This window comes from Aegilops tauschii, chromosome 1 (genome assembly GCF_002575655.3).
Source record: "Aegilops tauschii subsp. strangulata cultivar AL8/78 chromosome 1, Aet v6.0, whole genome shotgun sequence".
NCBI classification, from domain to species: domain Eukaryota; kingdom Viridiplantae; phylum Streptophyta; class Magnoliopsida; order Poales; family Poaceae; genus Aegilops; species Aegilops tauschii.
The window spans coordinates 229,194,966-229,214,173 of NC_053035.3; the positions used below are offsets into that span (position 1 = coordinate 229,194,966).

General features: G+C 44.5%; 1 protein-coding gene across 1 annotated transcript; it reads right to left on the minus strand.

Moving 5' to 3' along the window:
* Positions 1-1,817: 1,817 nt before the first annotated feature.
* Positions 1,818-8,182, minus strand: LOC109784918 (uncharacterized). The gene is made up of 3 exons (XM_020343531.4): positions 7,978-8,182; positions 7,706-7,834; positions 1,818-2,180 (listed from the first exon to the last, which is right to left on the minus strand). Exons 1-3 carry the CDS (start codon positions 7,996-7,998, stop codon positions 2,067-2,069), a joined length of 264 nt encoding a protein of 87 aa, XP_020199120.1. The 5' UTR covers positions 7,999-8,182; the 3' UTR covers positions 1,818-2,066.
* Between the last annotated feature and the right edge of the window lie 11,026 nt (positions 8,183-19,208).

Sequence of the window (19,208 nt, forward strand, 5' to 3'; positions counted from 1 at the left end):
GAACCTACATTTCACATTTCACTGGGGAAAAGGAATGACAACAAAATTCAATTGGTTTATTTTTCATCATCTTCCTGGTTGACTGGAGAGATGGGGCCCCGCCACATCACAGTGGGGACATGGGGACGTAAAAAAGAATCCTATCACTATCAACTAATTTGTTACGATCTAGAAAATAAGCGCATGAGTTTGGTCTTACTTCACCCTAAACCAAAGAAGACTTTCATATCCAAGTTTAGCTCAAATGTAGTTGCCTTCTTTTTAGGCGTGAACAAATGTCAAACCAAAATACTCAATAAGCATAAGCATTAGCCCTCCCTGAAAAGGAGGTGATCCAGTCACACCTTTCAGTACGGCTACCTTGTTACGACTTCATTCCAGTTGCAAGCCTAGCCTTAGGCACCCCCCTCCTTCACAAGAAAACATCTATTTCAATTGCACATTTTTTAAATAACATATTTCACTCTTTCGAAATAAACGGTTACACATTTCCAAAATCAGTTTTACAAGTTGACATTTCAGTTTCGTATTTGGGGTTAATATAGGTTTCAAGTGATATAGATTGGTTTTACGTATTTCTACTGAAGAAGGTTGTAGTTTCACATTTTTCAAATGAAACAAGTTTGTTTCACTTTTTTCACTCCTTTGAAATAAATTGTTATACATTTCCAAATAATAAATTTCACAAGTTGTCATTTCAGTTTCATATTTGGGTTAATATAGGTCTCTAGTGATATAGGTTACTTTCATGGTTTTTTTGCGGGTTACTTTCACGTATTTGTATTGAAGAAGATTTGTTTCACATTTTTCAAGTGAAATAGGTTTCTTCCGCATACAAAATGTGAAGCACTGAAATTTAAATGTGTTCCAAATGTATTCAAGATTGATCTAGTTCTAAAGGTTTTGCCACCAGGAGTTCAAATATATAAATTATTTTAAAACAAACTTATGGTTTAAAAGATATGAATGTTTTTAATTGGCTAAAATGAAATAAAGTCCATAAATTTGTGTGCAAGGTAGAGAGAAGAGACAGATGCATGTGTGTCCTTTCTTTTTTGAACACAGCATAGACGATGCATGTGTGTCCTTGTGTGACAAAAAGTAGTACTCCATGTCCGCTAGATGTATTTGGTCCGGTATAATTTTTGTATAGCAGAAAAAAGGGATTAAAGAGGTAGGTGCCCGTAACGCTCAAAACGAGCTTGCGCCCACATGGCCTCATCGCCTCCCTCCTGTCGTTTGAGCACCACCTCGTGTACCACCTCTTCACTTGGACGAATAAGTTTTTTTTTTTTTTTGAGGGGTACTTGGACGAACAAGTTTTTTTTTTTTGAGGGGTACTTGGACGAACAAGTGAGACCCGTCGTCGTTCACATTGGATCACTACAGTTTTGCTCGGTTCGCATGGAACTTTAACCACGATGTCCGAAATGGAATTGGATCACTGCAGTTTTGTTCGCGATTTCCGAAATGGACGGGAGACTCATGCATTCTAAACAGGTGTGCGAATGGAGGGGTGGGGTATGTCTTTCGTACAATACACCATGAAAAGGTGAACCATTTTTATAGAAGAGCTGACCTGCCTGCCTTTCGGCTTTGTGGTTGCAAGTGCATTTCACTGAAATCACGACGATAGTACCATCTCCGGCTCAGTGGTTGCAAGTGTGTTTCACTCAAAAACACGATGATGTGCCATATCCAGTTTACTACTCCCTTCGTATCAAAATATAAGACGTTTTTTAGGCTAATTTAGCCTATAAAAACATCTTATATTTTGGTAGAGGTAGTATAAAAGATGTATTACTAAGACCAGATAATAACTTCAACAATAAAACATTTTAACAGGGTTAGGCTGTAGCCCCTGAACCCACGATACATCTGGGGGACAATGTGTAGCAGGAGGGCGCCATTGGTCCAATCTGACTATTATCCTCCACACCCATTTTTAAAGCAAAAGAAAGCATTATGATCAACCGTTGGTACTGAGAAATGGCAGAGCACATGTGTCTCAATTTAGAACAACAACGCCGTGATCAGGGAGTAGTGCTTCACTCTCAATGCTTGAATTACCATCCACGAGAGCTAAGATACACAACAAGCCGGCCAAGTGTCTCGTCCACTGCCTTGTTCCATACGTGAGCCATCTCAGCTGAAACTCCTCTACCGGTGGTTGCACTTGTCTGCAGGATATGCAAAAGGTTCAGTAACTGATGGCATTCCTTGTAAAACAAAGAATTAGCACATGCAACAAAGAGTCTAAAGTTTCTATCAGAATAACTTCCCTTTGTGGCCATTCGCAGGCTGTGGTAACTAAGATATATTTAATCGTCACTTTAGTTACAAATGTTGCAAGTTTTAAGATGCTATCTTGATACACAATGCAGCTTTAATATGATTATTTAATGAGTAATCAACTTTTACACCCATATCGTGGCATTACTTTGACAACGCGAAGTAGAAAGAGTATAACAATGCAGAGGACAACAACAGAACAAGATTGACTGCTACACCAACAGACAGTTTGACAAGTGACTCTCACAACTTCTACTGACGAAAACAAGTCCCGAGCACAAGCCAAAATGTGTGCCATTTTTATTAGAAGAAAGCATCAAAATTATCGACAAGTCTTACAGTAAGAAGAAACCAAACATAGTGCAAAAACAGGGCAAAAACTAGAAGCGAAAAAGGAAGAAACAAAAACTGGCTGCACGAGCTAAACGGTTGTCAGGTCAGGAGGCCGAGCATGAAGCAGCAGCCAGCCAGCCACCTCAACCTTTTGGCTCTGGCAAGACCACCAAAGCATGCGTCCCTCTCTGATCTAAGCTACAACTTTCAATAATTTCTTAGATGATTTGTTAAAGACTAGCATTTTGTTCCAACCAGGTAGGCATGATAACTGAACTGAGTACTTTACCTGATCTGCCTGAAGATTTTTGTTTGTTCACGAGAAAGCCATATGATTATGAGGAGTGATTATTCAGTTTTTATGTAGATTTTATGATAGAAAATGGAATAAGAGGGAAAGACACAAGTGCACAAACCAAATAATTAAATTTGTTTTATGTATAAATAAGGTGGACATTCACAATTTGGAAGTTCGATGGAATCAATGTATGAAGCAATTCTCCAAGTTACAGTACATAATATTGTATAGACAATAGAAATTAGGGTCCATATTCAGAATTTTTATTTCGCTGTGTCTAGCCTATGTTGTCTCAACATAGCCGGTCCCAAGCCCGGGTAAAGGAGGAGGGTTGTGATAGGCTTGGCGAGCCAACGTAAAAACTCAGCCACTCTTATGGAGATGAAACCCAAAAGATATTCGTTAGGGCGTAACCCTCTCAGCGACGCGCCACATCAGAACCCGGGTGTGGTGGAAAATGGGCAAGGGCCGGGCCGTCACCCCCCAGGTGGCGCGCCGTATCTCGATCCGGATACGGTGGCAAGTGAGCGAGGATCGGGTCGTCGCATCCTTAGTGGCGCGCTACATCGGCGCCCGGATGTAGTGGAAAATAAGCAAGGGTCTTCGCATTTGACTCGACGAGTGCGAAGGGTAAGGAAGCTAGCCGAGCCTAGGAGGATTCGCTTAGGTAGCTGGAACGTAGGTTCTCTGACAGGGAAGCTTCGGGAGCTAGTTGATGCAGCGGTGAGGAGAGGTGTTGATATCCTTTGCGTCCAAGAAACCAAATGGAGAGAACAGAAGGCGAAGGAGGTGGAGGATACCGGCTTCAAGCTGTGGTACACGGGGACGGCTGCAAACAGAAATGGCGTAGGCATCTTGATCAACAAGAGCCTCAAGTATGGAGTGGTAGACGTCAAGAGACGTGGGGACCGGATTATCCTGGTCAAGCTAGTAGTTGAGGACTTGGTTCTCAATGTTATCAGCGCGTATGCCCCGCAAGTAGGCCACAATGAGAACACCAAGAGCGAGTTCTGGGAAGGCCTGGAAGACATGGTTAGGAGTGTACCGATTGGTGAGAAGCTCTTCATAGGAGGAGACCTCAATGGCCACGTGGGTACATCTAACACAGGTTTTGAAGGGGCGCACGGGGGCTTTGGCTATCGCATCAGAAATCAAGGAGGAGAAGATATCTTAAGCTTTGCTCTAGCCTACAACATGATTGTAGCTAACACCCTCTTTAGAAAGAGAGAATCACATCTGGTGACTTTTAGTAGTGGCCAACACTCTAGCCAGATTGATTTCATCCTCTCGAGAAGAGAAGATAGGCGTGCGTGCCTAGACTGTAAGGTGATACCTGGAAAGAGTGTTGTACCCCATCATAAGCTGGTGGTTGCTGACTTCCGCTTTCGGATTCGTGTCCAGCGGGATAAGCGTGCCAAAGTCGCTAGAACGAAGTGGTGGAAGCTCGAGGGGGAGGTAGCTCATGCGTTCAAGGAGAGGGTCATTAAGGAGGGCCCTTGGGAGGAAGGAGGGGATGCGGACAATGTGTGGATGAAGATGGCGACTTGCATTCGTAAGGTGGCCTCGGAGGAGTTTGGAGTGTCCAGGGGAAGGAGAAGCGAAGATAAGGATACCTGGTGGTGGAATGATGATGTCCAGAAGGCGATTGAAGAGAAGAAAGATTGCTTCAAACACCTATACCTGGATAGGAGTGCAGACAACATAGAGAAGTACAAGATGGCGAAGAAGGCTACAAAGCGGGTTGTTGGTGAAGCAAGGGGTCGGGCATATGAGGACCTCTACCAACGGTTAGGCACGAATGAAGGCGAAAGGGACATCTATAAGATGGCCAAGATCCGAGAGAGGAAGACGAGGGATATTGGCCAAGTCAAATGCATCAAGGACAGAGCAGGCCAACTCTTGGTGAAGGACGAGGAGATTAAGCATAGATAGCGGGAGTACTTCGACAAGATGTTCAATGGTGAGAATGAGAGTTCTACTATTGAACTGGACGACTCCTTTGATGAGACCAGCATGCGTTTTGTGCGGCGAATCCAGGAGTCTGAGGTCAAGGAGGCTTTAAAAAGGATGAAAGGAGGCAAGGCGATGGGCCCTGATTGTATCCCCATTGAGGTGTGGAAAGGTCTCGGGGACATAGCGATAGTATGGCTAACCAAGCTTTTCAACCTCATTTTTCGGGCAAACAAGATGCCAGAAGAATGGAGACGGAGTATATTAGTACCAATCTTCAAGAACAAGGGGGATGTTCAGAGTTGTACTAATTACCGTGGAATTAAGCTGATGAGCCATACAATGAAGCTATGGGAGAGAGTCATTGAACACCGCTTAAGAAGAATGACAAGCGTGACCAAAAATCAGTTTGGTTTCATGCCTGGGAGGTCGACCATGGAAGCCATTTTCTTGGTACGACAACTTATGGAGAGATATAGGGAGCAAAAGAAGGACTTGCATATGGTGTTCATTGACTTGGAGAAGGCCTATGATAAGATACCGCGGAATGTCATGTGGTGGGCCTTGGAGAAACACAAAGTCCCAGCAAAGTACATTACCCTTATCAAGGACATGTACGATAATGTTGTGACAAGTGTTCGAACAAGTGATGTCGACACTGATGACTTCCCGATTAAGATAGGACTACATCAGGGGTCAGCTTTGAGCCCTTATCTTTTGCATTGGTGATGGATGAGGTCACAAGGAGATATCCCATGGTGTATGCTCTTTGCGGATGATGTGGTGCTAGTTGACGATAGTCGGACGGGGGTAAATAGGAAGTTAGAGTTATGTAGACAAACCTTGGAATCGAAAGGGTTTAGGCTTAGTAGAACTAAAACCGAGTACATGATGTGCGATTTCAGTACTACTAGGTGTGAGGAGGAAGAGGTTAGCCTTGATGGCCAGGTGGTACCCCAGAAGGACACCTTTCAGTATTTGGGGTCAATGCTGCAGGAGGATGGGGGTATTGATGAAGATGTGAACCATCGAATCAAAGCCGGATGGATGAAGTGGCGCCAAGCTTCTGGCATTCTCTGTGACAAGAGAGTGCCACAAAAGCTAAAAGGCAAGTTCTACAGGACGGCAGTTCGACCCGCAATGTTGTATGGCGCTGAGTGTTGGCTGACTAAAAGGTGACATGTTCAACAGTTAGGTGTGGCGGAGATGCGTATGTTGAGATGGATGTGTGGCCACACAAGGATCGAGTCCGGAATGATGATATACGAGATAGAGTTGGGGTAGCACCAATTGAAGAGAAGCTTGTCCAACATCGTCTGAGATGGTTGGGGCATATTCAGCGTAGGCCTCCAAAAGCTCCAATGCATAGCGGACGGCTAAAGCGTGCGGGGAATGTCAAGACCGAATTTGACATGGGAGGAGTCCGTTAAGAGAGACCTGAAGGATTGGAGTATCACCAAAGTCCAGTAGATATTGATGGTATTCGTGAGCCTGTTTCTGGTTCTTTACTTTATGGAAACAATATTATCTCTGGTGCTATTATCCCTACTTCTGCGGCGATCGGATTGCACTTTTACCCAATTTGGGAAGCTGCATCTGTTGATGAGTGGTTATACAATGGTGGTCCTTATGAGCTAATTGTTCTACACTTCTTACTTGGTGTAGCTTGTTATATGGGTCGTGAGTGGGAACTTAGTTTCCGTCTGGGTATGCGTCCTTGGATTGCTGTTGCATATTCAGCTCCTGTTGCAGCTGCTACTGCTGTTTTCTTGATTTACCCTATTGGTCAAGGAAGCTTTTCTGATGGTATGCCTTTAGGAATCTCTGGTACTTTCAACTTTATGATTGTATTCCAGGCAGAGCACAACATCCTTATGCATCCATTCCACATGTTAGGTGTAGCTGGTGTATTCGGCGGTTCCCTATTCAGTGCTATGCATGGTTCCTTGGTAACCTCTAGTTTGATCAGGGAAACTACTGAAAATGAATCTGCTAATGAGGGTTACAAATTTGGTCAAGAGGAAGAAACTGATGCGTGGAAGCTTGCTATCCATGTGCCAGAGCCATGAGTTGGTTGCGAGATCTTATGGGTTTCACCTCTAGCCTACCCCAACTTGTTTGAGACTAAAGGCTTTGTTGTTGTTGTTGTTGTTGTTGTTGTTGTTGTTGTTGTTGTTGTTGTTGTTGTTGTTGTGTCTAGAGCATACTGGTATTGCAACAACAAAAACTAATTTCAGATTTCCAAACTCTAGTTACATGTTCTTCATCATGGCAAGGTTATGTTTAACTAGTTCAGGTACTCGTCGGGTCATCGTCTCATTAACATATTCAATATTTTAGTTGGAGATTTTCCATTATCTTATCTTTCAGTATCAACAATGCCACAACATTAATCCGTTTGGGTAAGAAACACAGTGACGGATATATAGTTTTAGGTAACAGGAAATGCATGCAAACTTGCCCCCTTTCTTCCCAAACTACTCAGCTTGGTTTTTGTTCCAATTTTATCTTTGTTTTCTGGAAGCGTTCCACATGATATTTCCGACACAACTGGATACCACAGCTTTGTTTTCAAGAGCCTTAGACACCAGAGCTTTATTTTCAAGAACCATTACAATATCACGAGGACTTTTCAAGATAAACCAATAATCGGTAACTAAGTTCATCGCCCTTGAGAGGTTAGAGCATGTCTGTTAACGAAACAAGATCATAACAATAGAAACTTCAGCGAGTAGATTAATGAAATTTGGTGTCAACATTCTGATAGTTTCGAATTGTTATAATAGCCCGCAAACGCAGGCACAAGTCAAACGAATCGAACAAAATGCAGACCTGGTAGGAGAAGGATGCACCCCCAGAGGCCGCGTCGGCGTCGGCAAGGGAGCGGTAGATGGAGCGGCGCTGGTGGAGGACGAACCCGCCCATGGAGACGGAGCCCAGGGCGAACCCGAGGAGGCGCTCCTGCGCGCAGATCCACGGCAAACCCACAAGAAACCGAGCCGAGTGAATCAATCGGTCAACCAATCGAAGGGGGCGGACGCGAAATGGAAACGGGGGATGCGAATCCCTTCGGAATCTACAGCTTGGGAGTCAGGATGGGTTACCTGCGCGAGGATGCTGATCATCGTGGTGGCGGCCGCCGGCGAGACGCCGAGATTGTTGAGAAGTTTTCTCTTTTCCTGTACGGTTTCTGCGGACCTTCACGATGTGTGGCCGCAGCTGCGTGTGCTGGTCATTAGGAACGGAGCGCTCAAGGGGCCACGGCCATCCTGTTTTCTTTTGAGCCCTAAACTTAAACTAGACCTTTTTTGTTTGTAAAAACTAGAGCATCTCCGGTCACAATTGTCAAATATGGCCCTTCATTTGTCTGTGGAAATATTTGAAAATATCCATTGACAGAAAACGGAAGAGATTTTTTTGCATGTTTCCAAAATCAAAATTCATATAAAATCATTCAATAATAGAAATAGCACATATTCATCAATTCAAACAATGCCAAAATCATCCACGGCAAATAAAATTCAACATATCATATAAGGACGCGTCTAGTGGGCGGCCGGCTGCCCACTAGTGCGATGGAGCGGCCGGCCTGAAAAGGTAAGTACCCGTCCTCTGCGGTCCCGCGCTCCAGAAAAGGAAAGTGAGCACCAACCCGCGCGATCGAGCGGCTGCTCACGGTACGCGCAAACAGAACGAGAAGAAAAGTCCTCCCCCACGTGGCCAGCTGTACCTACCCAGCCCTCCCACGCCCCCCCCCCCCCCCCCCCCCCCCGCCCCCACGCCACCACGGTTCCTTCTTCCTCTCCACGAAAAAAGGGATCCAAGGCCCTTCTTCCTCCTCCTACATAGCAGCCATTACAGCCCCAAAGTAGAAGAAGAACTTGCTTCAGAAAAGATATAAGGGCAGGGTGGTCAGATCCATACCGGGCAGCAACATCGGGGTAGGTAATTTCCCTCCCTCTGCCCCTCTTCACTCCCCCCCCCCTTCTTCTACCGCATATGTCAACCCCCTGTAGAAGCTGCTTCCCCCCCCCCCCCTCCTCCATGGATCTAGCAGAAATCCATGGAGAAGCTGCTTCAAAAAGAGGTTGACCTAGCAAATAACCCCTCCAATAACACCACCCTCCCCATGAGTGTCATATCTGCAACTGAAAAAGAAGTACCACGAATTGATGTGCAACTAATCATGGATAGAGGCCTACGGTTTCCTGGTTTGTGCAACTAAACACAAGTCATTAGGTTTAGTTGCACACCAAACATGGTTTGAGACCAACTTTACTGAACATTTTTCTAACATGCATGCCAGCCAAGTTTCCCCCACCTAGATGTGTTAAAGAAGCCAACTAAAGCAAGTTCAGTGGCCAACTCAAACATGGTTCTAGCCAAAAACCTAAACATGCATTTTAGCCAACGGAAAATGCATAAGTGTGCAACTGAACATGCATCCCAACCAACTGAACCTGTATTCTGTCAACTCAGCATGCATGCTAGGCAAAACTGAACATGTATCCTGAACATGTATTTTGAGTGAACACTATAGAAAACCTGGAGTATATGTGCAATAAAAACATGTATCCTGGCCAACTGAACATGCATGCTGGCCAACTGAATATGCATCCTCGCCAAATAGAACATCTATTATAGCCAACTGAACATGCATGCTGGCCAACTGAAAAAATGCATCCTGGCCAACTGAGACATCTATTCTAGCCAAAACCAAAAATTTGTAGTACGACAGCAAAAACACAAGAAACTTTTGTACATAGCAAACGAAACCACAAACCAAATATTAAAGTAGTCACGCATATAATCTTGTCCCACACATATATTCTGGTGCCAAACCTACTGCAAAGCTATAGTGTAAGAAATATGTTCAATATACTAGAAGTAGAAACAGAAACAGCGATGAAAAACATATATCTATAATCTGTCATCCAATTCTTCTTTCTTCTTTCACCTGGATTTCACCGTCTCAATTGTGGCATCAAATTATGTCCAAATTATGTGCAGAAAAATCTAGATCAGCTGCTTGCCAACAGAAAACCTGCACATCATTGGAACAAACAGAGGGAAAAGTCAGAGAAACTAAGTACCAAAAAAAGTCATGTTCTTGCCAACTATTTACTGCAAACTGTGCAACTAACATAACAAGGTTGTGCAAACAAAAAAATGCATACCTGTTATATATAAAAGATTATGCTATAGAGATGTTGCTTTTTGAACTAAGATTGTCATAAAATGGTGTGCAACTACCTATTTACTAAGGTTTTAGGTTGTTTCAAACACTCTTTGATGATTAAAACTTGACATCACTTCCTTGTTTTGTATTGTTGGGGAACGTAGTAATTCCAAAAAAAATCTATGCACACGCAAGACCATGGTGATGCATAGCAACGAGAGGGGAGAGTGTTGTCCACGTACCCTCGTAGACCGAAAGCGGAAGCGTTAACACAATGCGGTTGATTGTCGTACGTCTTCACGATCCAACCGATCAAGTACCGAACGCACGGCACCTCCGAGTTCAGCACACGTTCAGCTCGATGACGTCCCTCGAACTCCGATCCAGCCGAGTGTTGAGGGAGAGTTTCGTCAGCACGACGACGTGGTGACAATGATGATGTTCTACCGATGCAGGGCTTCGCCTAAGCACCGCTACGATATTATCGAGGTGTAATATGGTGGAGGGGGCACCGCACATGGCTAAGAGATCAATGATAAATTGTGTGTCTAGAGGTGCCCCCCTGCCCCCGTATATAAAGGAGCAAGGGGGGTTCGGCCGGCCAAGGGGAGAGACGCACCAGGAGGAGTCCTACTCCTACCGGGAGTAGGACTCCCCCCCTTTTCCATGTTGGACTAGGAGAGAGAGGGGGAAGAGGTGGAGGGGAGGAAGGAAAGGGGGGGCGCCGCCCCCCTCTCCTTGTCCTATTCGGATTGGGGGGAGGGGCGTGCGGCCCTGCCCTGGCCTCCTCTCCTCTCTTCCACCTAGGCCCACTAAGGCCCATTAAGTTACCGGGGGGTTCCGGTAACCTTCCGGTACTCCGGAAAAATCCCGATTTCACCCGGAACACTTCCGATGTCCAAACATAGGCTTCCAATATATCAATCTTTATGTCTCGACCATTTCGAGACTCCTCGCATGTCCGTGATCACATCCGAGACTCCACAACCTTCGGTACATCAAAACATATAAACTCATAATATACTGTCATCGTAACGTTAAGCGTGCGGACCCTACGGGTTCGAGAACTATGTAGACATGACCGAGACACCTCTCCGGTCAATAACCAATAGCGGAACCTGGATGCTCATATTGGTTCCCACATATTCTACGAAGATCTTTATCGGTCAGACCGCATAACAACATACGTTGTTCCCTTTGTCATCGGTATGTTACTTGCCCGAGATTCGATCGTCGGTATCTCAATACCTAGTTCAATCTCGTTACCGGCAAGTCTCTTTACTCGTTCCGTAATACATCATCCCGCAACTAACTCATTAGTCACAATGCTTGCGAGGCTTATAGTGATGTGTATTACTGAGTGGGCCCAGAGATACCTCTCCGACAATCGGAGTGACAAATCCTAATCTCGAAATACGCCAACCCAACAAGTACCTTTGGAGACACCTGTAGAGCACCTTTATAATCACCCAGTTACGTTGTGACGTTTGGTAGCACACAAAGTGTTCCTCCGGTAAACGGGAGTTGCATAATCTCATAGTCATAGGAACATGTATAAGTCATGAAGAAAGCAATAGCAACATACTAAACGATCGAGTGCTAAGCTAACGGAATGGGTCAAGTCAATCACATCATTCTCCTAATGATGTGATCCCATTAATCAAATGACAACTCATGTCTATGGCTAGGAAACACAACCATCTTTGATCAACGAGCTAGTCAAGTAGAGGCATACTAGTGACACTCTGTTTGTCTATGTATTCACACATGTATTATGTTTCCGGTTAATACAATTCTAGCATGAATAATAAACATTTATCATGATATAAGGAAATAAATAATAACTTTATTATTGCCTCTAGGGCATATTTCCTTCATGTATATGCAGTGCTTGTGTGGCAGCAGCCTCAAAAAGGAAAAAATGCTTGATCTCAATGAGTTGCCTCCTGATCTCAATGAGCTTCCTCGTGATATGGATCAGCAACAACCCAGCATACCGCAAGGGAATTTGACAGAAAATTGGCGCTCTGTTTACTACACGCAGACAAGTCGTGGGCCTAACCCTATGGGCCATGACAATGTGGCAGGGCAGTCATCAACCCGTGGTGTCCCTGTAGTGGTGTCTTTGCAGTTAGAGAGTCATACTCTTGATGACACCGGCACCGCGGTGAAGCTAATGGATGGGCGATGGGAGGTGACGCATTTTGTTCGTGACCACAATCATCCGCTGGTGAACAAACCTTCATTGTCCAAATACTTGAGATCCCACCAAGGCATCTCTCCTGATGAAAAGGAGTTTTTGCGCATCTTGTATAACTGCAACTTGACTACAGGTGTGTTTCTATATCCCTTACAGAATTAAGTTTCCCTCTAGGCAGTCCAGTGTGCAACTGTTATGTTACTGGTGTGCAACTAAAATGCCTTAATTGTGCAACTAGATTACCTTCACCGTGCAACTACATAATGTTCCTATGCAGCTAGATCACCTTCACTGTGCGCCTACATAATGTCATGTCTGCAAAATAAAAGTGTTTTTAAAAGGGGCAGCTGGTTGTCAATTTCCTGCAACTATCTTTGTAGGGGAACGTGACAGAAAACAAAAAAATTCTGACCTACGCACCAGCCCAGGACCACTATGGAGACTGCATACATGGTTTGATCTTTTTCGTTACCGACTCGTAGCGCAGCGGGAAGTAGAGTCAATGACGATCGGCGGTGTAGATCCCCGTAGCTAGGATTTTCAACCTCCCAACTGCGAGGATGTATACCCTCATCTGCTCCTCAGACAGCCCTCCGGGAGACGGTCGAACAGCCCCCCAGACGGTGTCGCGGACAGCCCTTCGGGAGGACCTTTGAAACTCGAACGGTCACTCGGACAGCCCTTCGGGAGGACCTTTGAAACTTGGACGGTCACACGGACAGCCCTTCGGGAGGCACTCACGAACTAAGACCGAAACTACGATATCTCTATAGAGTTGCACACATACGGTGTCATCTATCCGGCAGGGCTTCGCCGTCCAGAACTAGTTCCTGCCGGAACCCGGACAGCCTTACGGCTCTACGAAACTATTTCGCTAGGAGGGAGAGAGAAGCCAGATCATGCATGGCACTTGTATGTGAGAAAGAGTGAGTGTGGAGGGCTTCCCCTCCACCTCTATTTATAGGAAATCCCAAGGGGTAGGGTAGTTTAACACAAAAACCCAAAATGCACATGAATGAAGTCCTTCCTCAAGGGCATAAGAGTGAAACCAAGGAACAAGAGGGGCTCCAAGGTGGAGCCCCAAGTGTGGCCGGCCACACCCCTTGGGGGGCCCCCATGAGGGCCTCCCAATCCATCCATGTCATCCCTAGATCTTTTGGGCAAAGCCCCAAAAGGTGGCTTTCCATAAAATATCCCAAAAAGCACTTTCACTATTCACGACGACATTTTTTAGCCGTTCGAACTGAAAATATTTATGTGGGCTTAGAACATTTCCAGTACCCATCATAGTAATTTTCAACGCGTTCTGGAACAATTCCAGTTTAGTGATTTTCATCTACGAAGAGCATCTGAACCGGTTCCTGCAGCTTCGGAACATTTCCGGTTTTTATTTCTGAAAATTCCAAAAAGTTTCCAGAATGATTCTGGCACCCTCCAAGAATTATCAGGCATGTGCCGAAACCATTTTGACTTAATGGCATACCCCGAAACAACTATTTCAGTTTCACCGAAACTCATCCGGTGACCTCTCTCTGCGGAACTTTTCCGCTGTCCGAAACTTTTTCGATGATTTTCTCTCAGACTCCCTGTCTAGTATTCAGCAGATAGATGACCCTTAAGCGTGTGACCCTATAGGTTCGGTGAAGTATAGACATGACCCGGAACCCCTTCCGATCAATGATCAACATCGGAGCCGTGGACACCCATATTGTGAAGGAAATATGCCCTAGAGGCAATAATAAAGTATTATATATTTCCTTATATCATGATAAATGTTTATTATTCATGCTAGAATTGTATTAACCGGGAAAATAATACATGTGTGAATACATAGACAAACAGAGTGTCACTAGTATGCCTCTACTTGACTAGCTCGTTAATCAAAGATGGTTATGTTTCCTAGCCATAGACATGAGTTGTCATTTGATTAACGGGATCACCTCATTAGGAGAATGACGTGATTGACATGACCCATTACGTTAGCTTAGCACCCGATCGTTTAGTATGTTGCTATTGCTTTCTTCATGACTTATACATGTTCCTATGACTATGAGATTATGCAACTCCCGTTTACCGGAGGAACACTTTGTGTGCTACCAAACGTCACTACGTAACTGGGTGATTATAAAGGTGCTCTACAGGTGTCTCCAAAGGTACTTGTTGGGTTGGCGTATTTCGAGATTAGGATTTGTCACTCCGATTGTCGGAGAGGTATCTCTGGGCCCACTCGGTAATGCACATCACTATAAGCCTTGCAAGCATTGTGACTAATGAGTTAGTTACGGGATGATGTATTACGGAACGAGTAAAGAGACTTGCCGGTAACGAGATTGAACTAGGTATCGAGATACCGACGATCGAATCTCGGGCAAGTAACATACCGATGACAAAGGGAACAACGTATGTTGTTATGCGGTCTGACCGATAAAGATCTTCGTAGAATATGTAGGAGCCAATATGGGCATCCAGGTCCCGCTATTGGTTATTGACCGGAGAGGTGTCTCGGTCATGTCTACATAGTTCTCGAACCCAAAGGGTCCGCACGCTTAAAGTTACGATGACAGTTTTATTATGAGTTTACATGATTTGATGTACCGAAGGTTGTTCGGAGTCCCGGATGTGATCACGGACATGACGAGGAGTCTCGAAATGGTCGAGACGTAAAGATTGATATATTGGACGACTATATCCGGACACCGGAAGTGTTCCGGAGAAGTTTCGGATTAAACCGGAGTGCCGGAGGGTTACCGGAACCCCCCGGGGAAGTATTGGGCCTTAGTGGGCCTTGAGGGGAGAGAGAGGGCAGCAGCCAGGTGGTGGTGCGCCCCCTCCCAGAGGAGTCCTAGTTGGACTAGGAGAGAGGGGGCGCAGCCCCCTTTCCCTCTTCCTCTCCCTCTCTTTCCTTCCCCCCTTCTTTTCCTAGTAGGACTAGGAAAGGGGAGTCCTACTCCTACTAGGAGGAGGACTCCCCCCCTCTCCTTGGCGCGCCCCATAGGCAGCCGGCCTCCCCCTTGCTCCTTTATATACGGGGGCAGGGGGGCACCTAAGAACACACTTGATATACGATATTTTAGCCGTGTGCGGTGCCCCCTCCACCAGATTACACCTCGATAATACCGTCGCGAAGCTTAGGCGAAGCCCTGCGTCGGTGGAACATCATCATCGTCACCACGCCGTCGTGCTGACGAAACTCTCCCTCAACACTCGGCTGGATCAGAGTTCGAGGGACGTCATCGAGCTGAACGTGTGTAGAACTTCGGAGGTGCCGTGCGTTCGGTACTTGATCGGTCGGATCGTGAAGACGTTCGACTACATCAACCGCGTTGTGATAACACTTCCGCTGTCGGTCTACGAGGGTACGTGGAACACAAGTGATGCGTTGATGCTATGCACGAGTAGAACACAAGTGAGTTGTGGGCGATATAAGTCATACTGCTTACCAGCATGTCATACTTTGGTTCAGCGGTATTGTGAGATGAAGCGGCCCGGACCGACATTACGCGTACACTTACGCGAGACTGGTTTCACCGTTCGGAGCACTCGTTGCTTAAAGGTGACTGGCGGGTGTCTGTCTCTCTCACTTTAGTTGAACCGAGTGTGGCTACGCCCGGTCCTTGCGAAGGTTAAAACAGCACCAACTTGACAAACTATCGTTGTGGTTTTGATGCGTAGGTAAGAACGGTTCTTGCTAAGCCCGTAGCAGCCACGTAAAATATGCAACAACAAAGTAGAGGTCGTCTAACTTGTTTTTGAGGGGCATGTTGTGATGTGATATGGTCAAGACATGATGTGATATAATGTGTTGTATGAGATGATCATGTTTTGTAACCGAGTTATCGGCAACTGGCAGGAGCCATATGGTTGTCGCTTTATTGTATGAGATGCAATCGCCATGTAATAGTTTTACTTTATCACTAAGCGGTAGCGATAGTCGTAAAAGCAATAAGTTGGCGAGACGACAACGATACTACGATGGAGATCAAGGTGTCGAGCCGGCGACGATGGTGATCATGATGGTGCTTCGGAGATGGAGATCACAAGCACGGTGCTTCGGAGATGGAGATCACAAGCACAAGATGATGATGGCCATATCATATCACTTATATTGATTGCATGTGATGTTAATCCTTTATGCATCTTATCTTGCTTTGATTGGCGGTAGCATTATAAGATGATCTCTCACTAAAATTTCAAGATAAAAGTGTTCTCCCTGAGTATGCACCGTTGCAAAAGTTCTTCGTGCTGAGACACCACGTGTTAATCGGGTGTGATAGGCTCTACGTTCAAATACAACGGGTGCAAAACAGTTGCACACGCGGAATACTCAGGTTAAACTTGACGAGCCTAGCATATGTACAGATATGGCCTCGGAACACAGAGACCGAAAGGTCGAGCGTGAATCATATAGTAGATATGATCAACATAGCGATGTTCACCATTGAAACTACTCCATCTCACGTGTTAATCGGACATGGTTTAGTTGCTTTGGATCACGTAATCACTTAGATGATTAGAGAGATGTCTATCTAAGTGGGAGTTCTTAAGTAATATGATTAATTGAACTTAAATTTATCATGAACTTAGTCCTGATAGTATTTTGCAAATTATGTTGTAGATCAATAGCTCGCGTTGTTGCTTCCCTGTTTATTTCTGATATGTTCCTAGAGAAAAATTATGTTGAAAGATGTTAGTAGCAAAGATGCGGATTGGATCCGTGATCTGAGGATTATCCTCATTGCTGCACAGAAAAAATTATGTCCTTGATGCACCGCTAGGTGACAGACCTATTGCAGGAGCAGATGCAGACGTTATGAACGTTTGGCTAGCTCAATATGATGACTACTTGATAGTTTAGTGCACCATGCTTAACGGCTTAGAATCGGGACTTCAAAAACGTTTTGAACGTCATGGACCATATGAGATGTTCCAGGAGTTGAAGTTAATATTTCAAGCAAATACCCGAGTTGAGAGATATGAAGTCTCCAACAAGTTCTATAGCTAAAAGATGGAGGAGAATCGCTCAACTAGTGAGCATGTGCTCAGATTGTCTGGGTACTACAATCGCTTGAATCAAGTGGGAGTTAATCTTCCAGATAAAATAGTGATTGACAAAATTCTCTAGTCACTATCACCAAGTTAGTAGAACTTCGTGATGAACTATAGTATGCAAGGGATGACGAAAGTAATACCCAAGCTCTTCGTGATGCTGAAATCGACGAAGGTAGAAATCAAGAAAAACATCAAGTGTTGATGGTTAACAAGACCACTAGTTTCAAGAAAAGGGCAAAGGGATAGAAGGCGAACTTCAAGTAGAACGGCAAGCAAGTTGCTGCTCAAGTGAAGAAGCCTAAGTCTGGTCCTAAGCCTGAGACTAAGTGCTTCTACTGCAAAGGGACTGGTCACTGGAAGCAGAACTACCCAACTATTTGGTGGATAAGAAGGATGGCAAAGTGAACAAAGGTATATTGGATATACATGTTATTGATGTGTACTTTACCAGTGTTTATAGCAACCCCTCGGTATTCGATACTGGTTCAGTTGCTAAGAGTAGTAACTGAAAACGGGAGTTGCAGAATAAACAGAGACTAGTAAAAGGAGAGGTGACAATGTGTGTTGGAAGTAGTTCCAAGATTGATATGATCATCATCGCACACTCCCTATACTTTCGGGATTAGTGTTGAAACTAAATAAGTGTTATTTGGTATTTGCGTTGAGCATGAATATGATTTGATCATGTTTATTGCAATACGGTTATTCATTTAAGTTAGAGAACAATTGTTGTTCTGTTTACATGAATAAAAACCTTCTATGGTCATACACACCAACAAAAATGGTTTGTTGGATCTCGATCGTAGTGATACATATAATCATAATATTGAAGCCAAAAGGTGCAAAGTTAATAATGATAGTGCAAACTATTTGTGGCACTGCCGTTTAGGTCATATTGGTGTAAAGCGCATGAAGAAACTCCATACTGATTGGATTTTGGAATCACTTGATTATGAATCACTTGATGCTTGCGAACCGTGCCTCATGGGCTAGATGACTAAAACGCCGTTCTCCGGAACTATGGAGAGAGCAACAGATTTGTTGGAAATCATACATACGGATGTATGTGGTCCGATGAATATTGAGGCTCGTAGCAGGTATCATTATTTTCTGACCTTCACAGATGATTTGGGAAGATATGGGTATATCTACTTAATGAAACAGAAGTCTGAAACATTTGAAAAGTTCATATAATTTTAGAGTGAAGCGAAAATCATCGTAACAAGAAAATAAAGTTTCTACGATTTGATCGTGGAGAAGAGTATTTTAGTTACGAGTTTGGCCTTCAGTCAAAACAATGTGAAATAGTTTCACTACTCACGCCACCTGGAACACCACAGCATAATGGTGTGTCCGAACGTCATAACAGTACTTTATTGGATATAGTGCAATCTATGATGTCTCTTACCACTATCGTTTTGGGGTTATGCATTAGAGACAGCTACATTTACGTTAAATAGGGCACCATCAAAATCCGTTGAGACGACGCCTTATGAACTGTGGTTTGGCAAGAAACCAAAGTTGTCGTTTCTTAAAGTTTGGGGTTGTGATACTTATGTGAAAAAGTTTCATCCTGATAAGCTCAAACCCAAATCGGAGAAATGTATCTTCATAGGATACCCAAAGGAGACAGTTGGGTACACCTTCTATCACAGATCCGAAGGCAAGACATTCGTTGCTTAGTATGGATCCTTTCTAGAGAAGGAGTTTCTCTCGAAAGATGTGAGTGGGAGGAAAGTAGAACTTGATGAGGTAACTGCACCTGCTCCCTTATTGGAAAGTAGTTCATCACAGAAATCTGTTCCTGTGACTCCTACAGCAATAAGTGAGGAAGTTAATGATGATGATCATGTAACTTCAGATCAAGTTACTACCAAACCTCGTAGGTAAAGCAGAGTAAGATCCGC

What these genes read in the sequence shown, in the direction of transcription:
- LOC109784918 (XM_020343531.4), bottom strand. Translation starts at nt 7,998, where the DNA reads ATGATCAGCATCCTCGCGCAG. An exon ending in TGATCAGCATCCTCGCGCAG is followed by an intron (nt 7,835 to 7,977) that starts GTAACCCATCCT and finishes ATCTGCGCGCAG; the next exon opens with GAGCGCCTCCTCGGGTTCGC. An exon ending in GTGCATCCTTCTCCTACCAG is followed by an intron (nt 2,181 to 7,705) that starts GTCTGCATTTTG and finishes CATATCCTGCAG; the next exon opens with ACAAGTGCAACCACCGGTAG.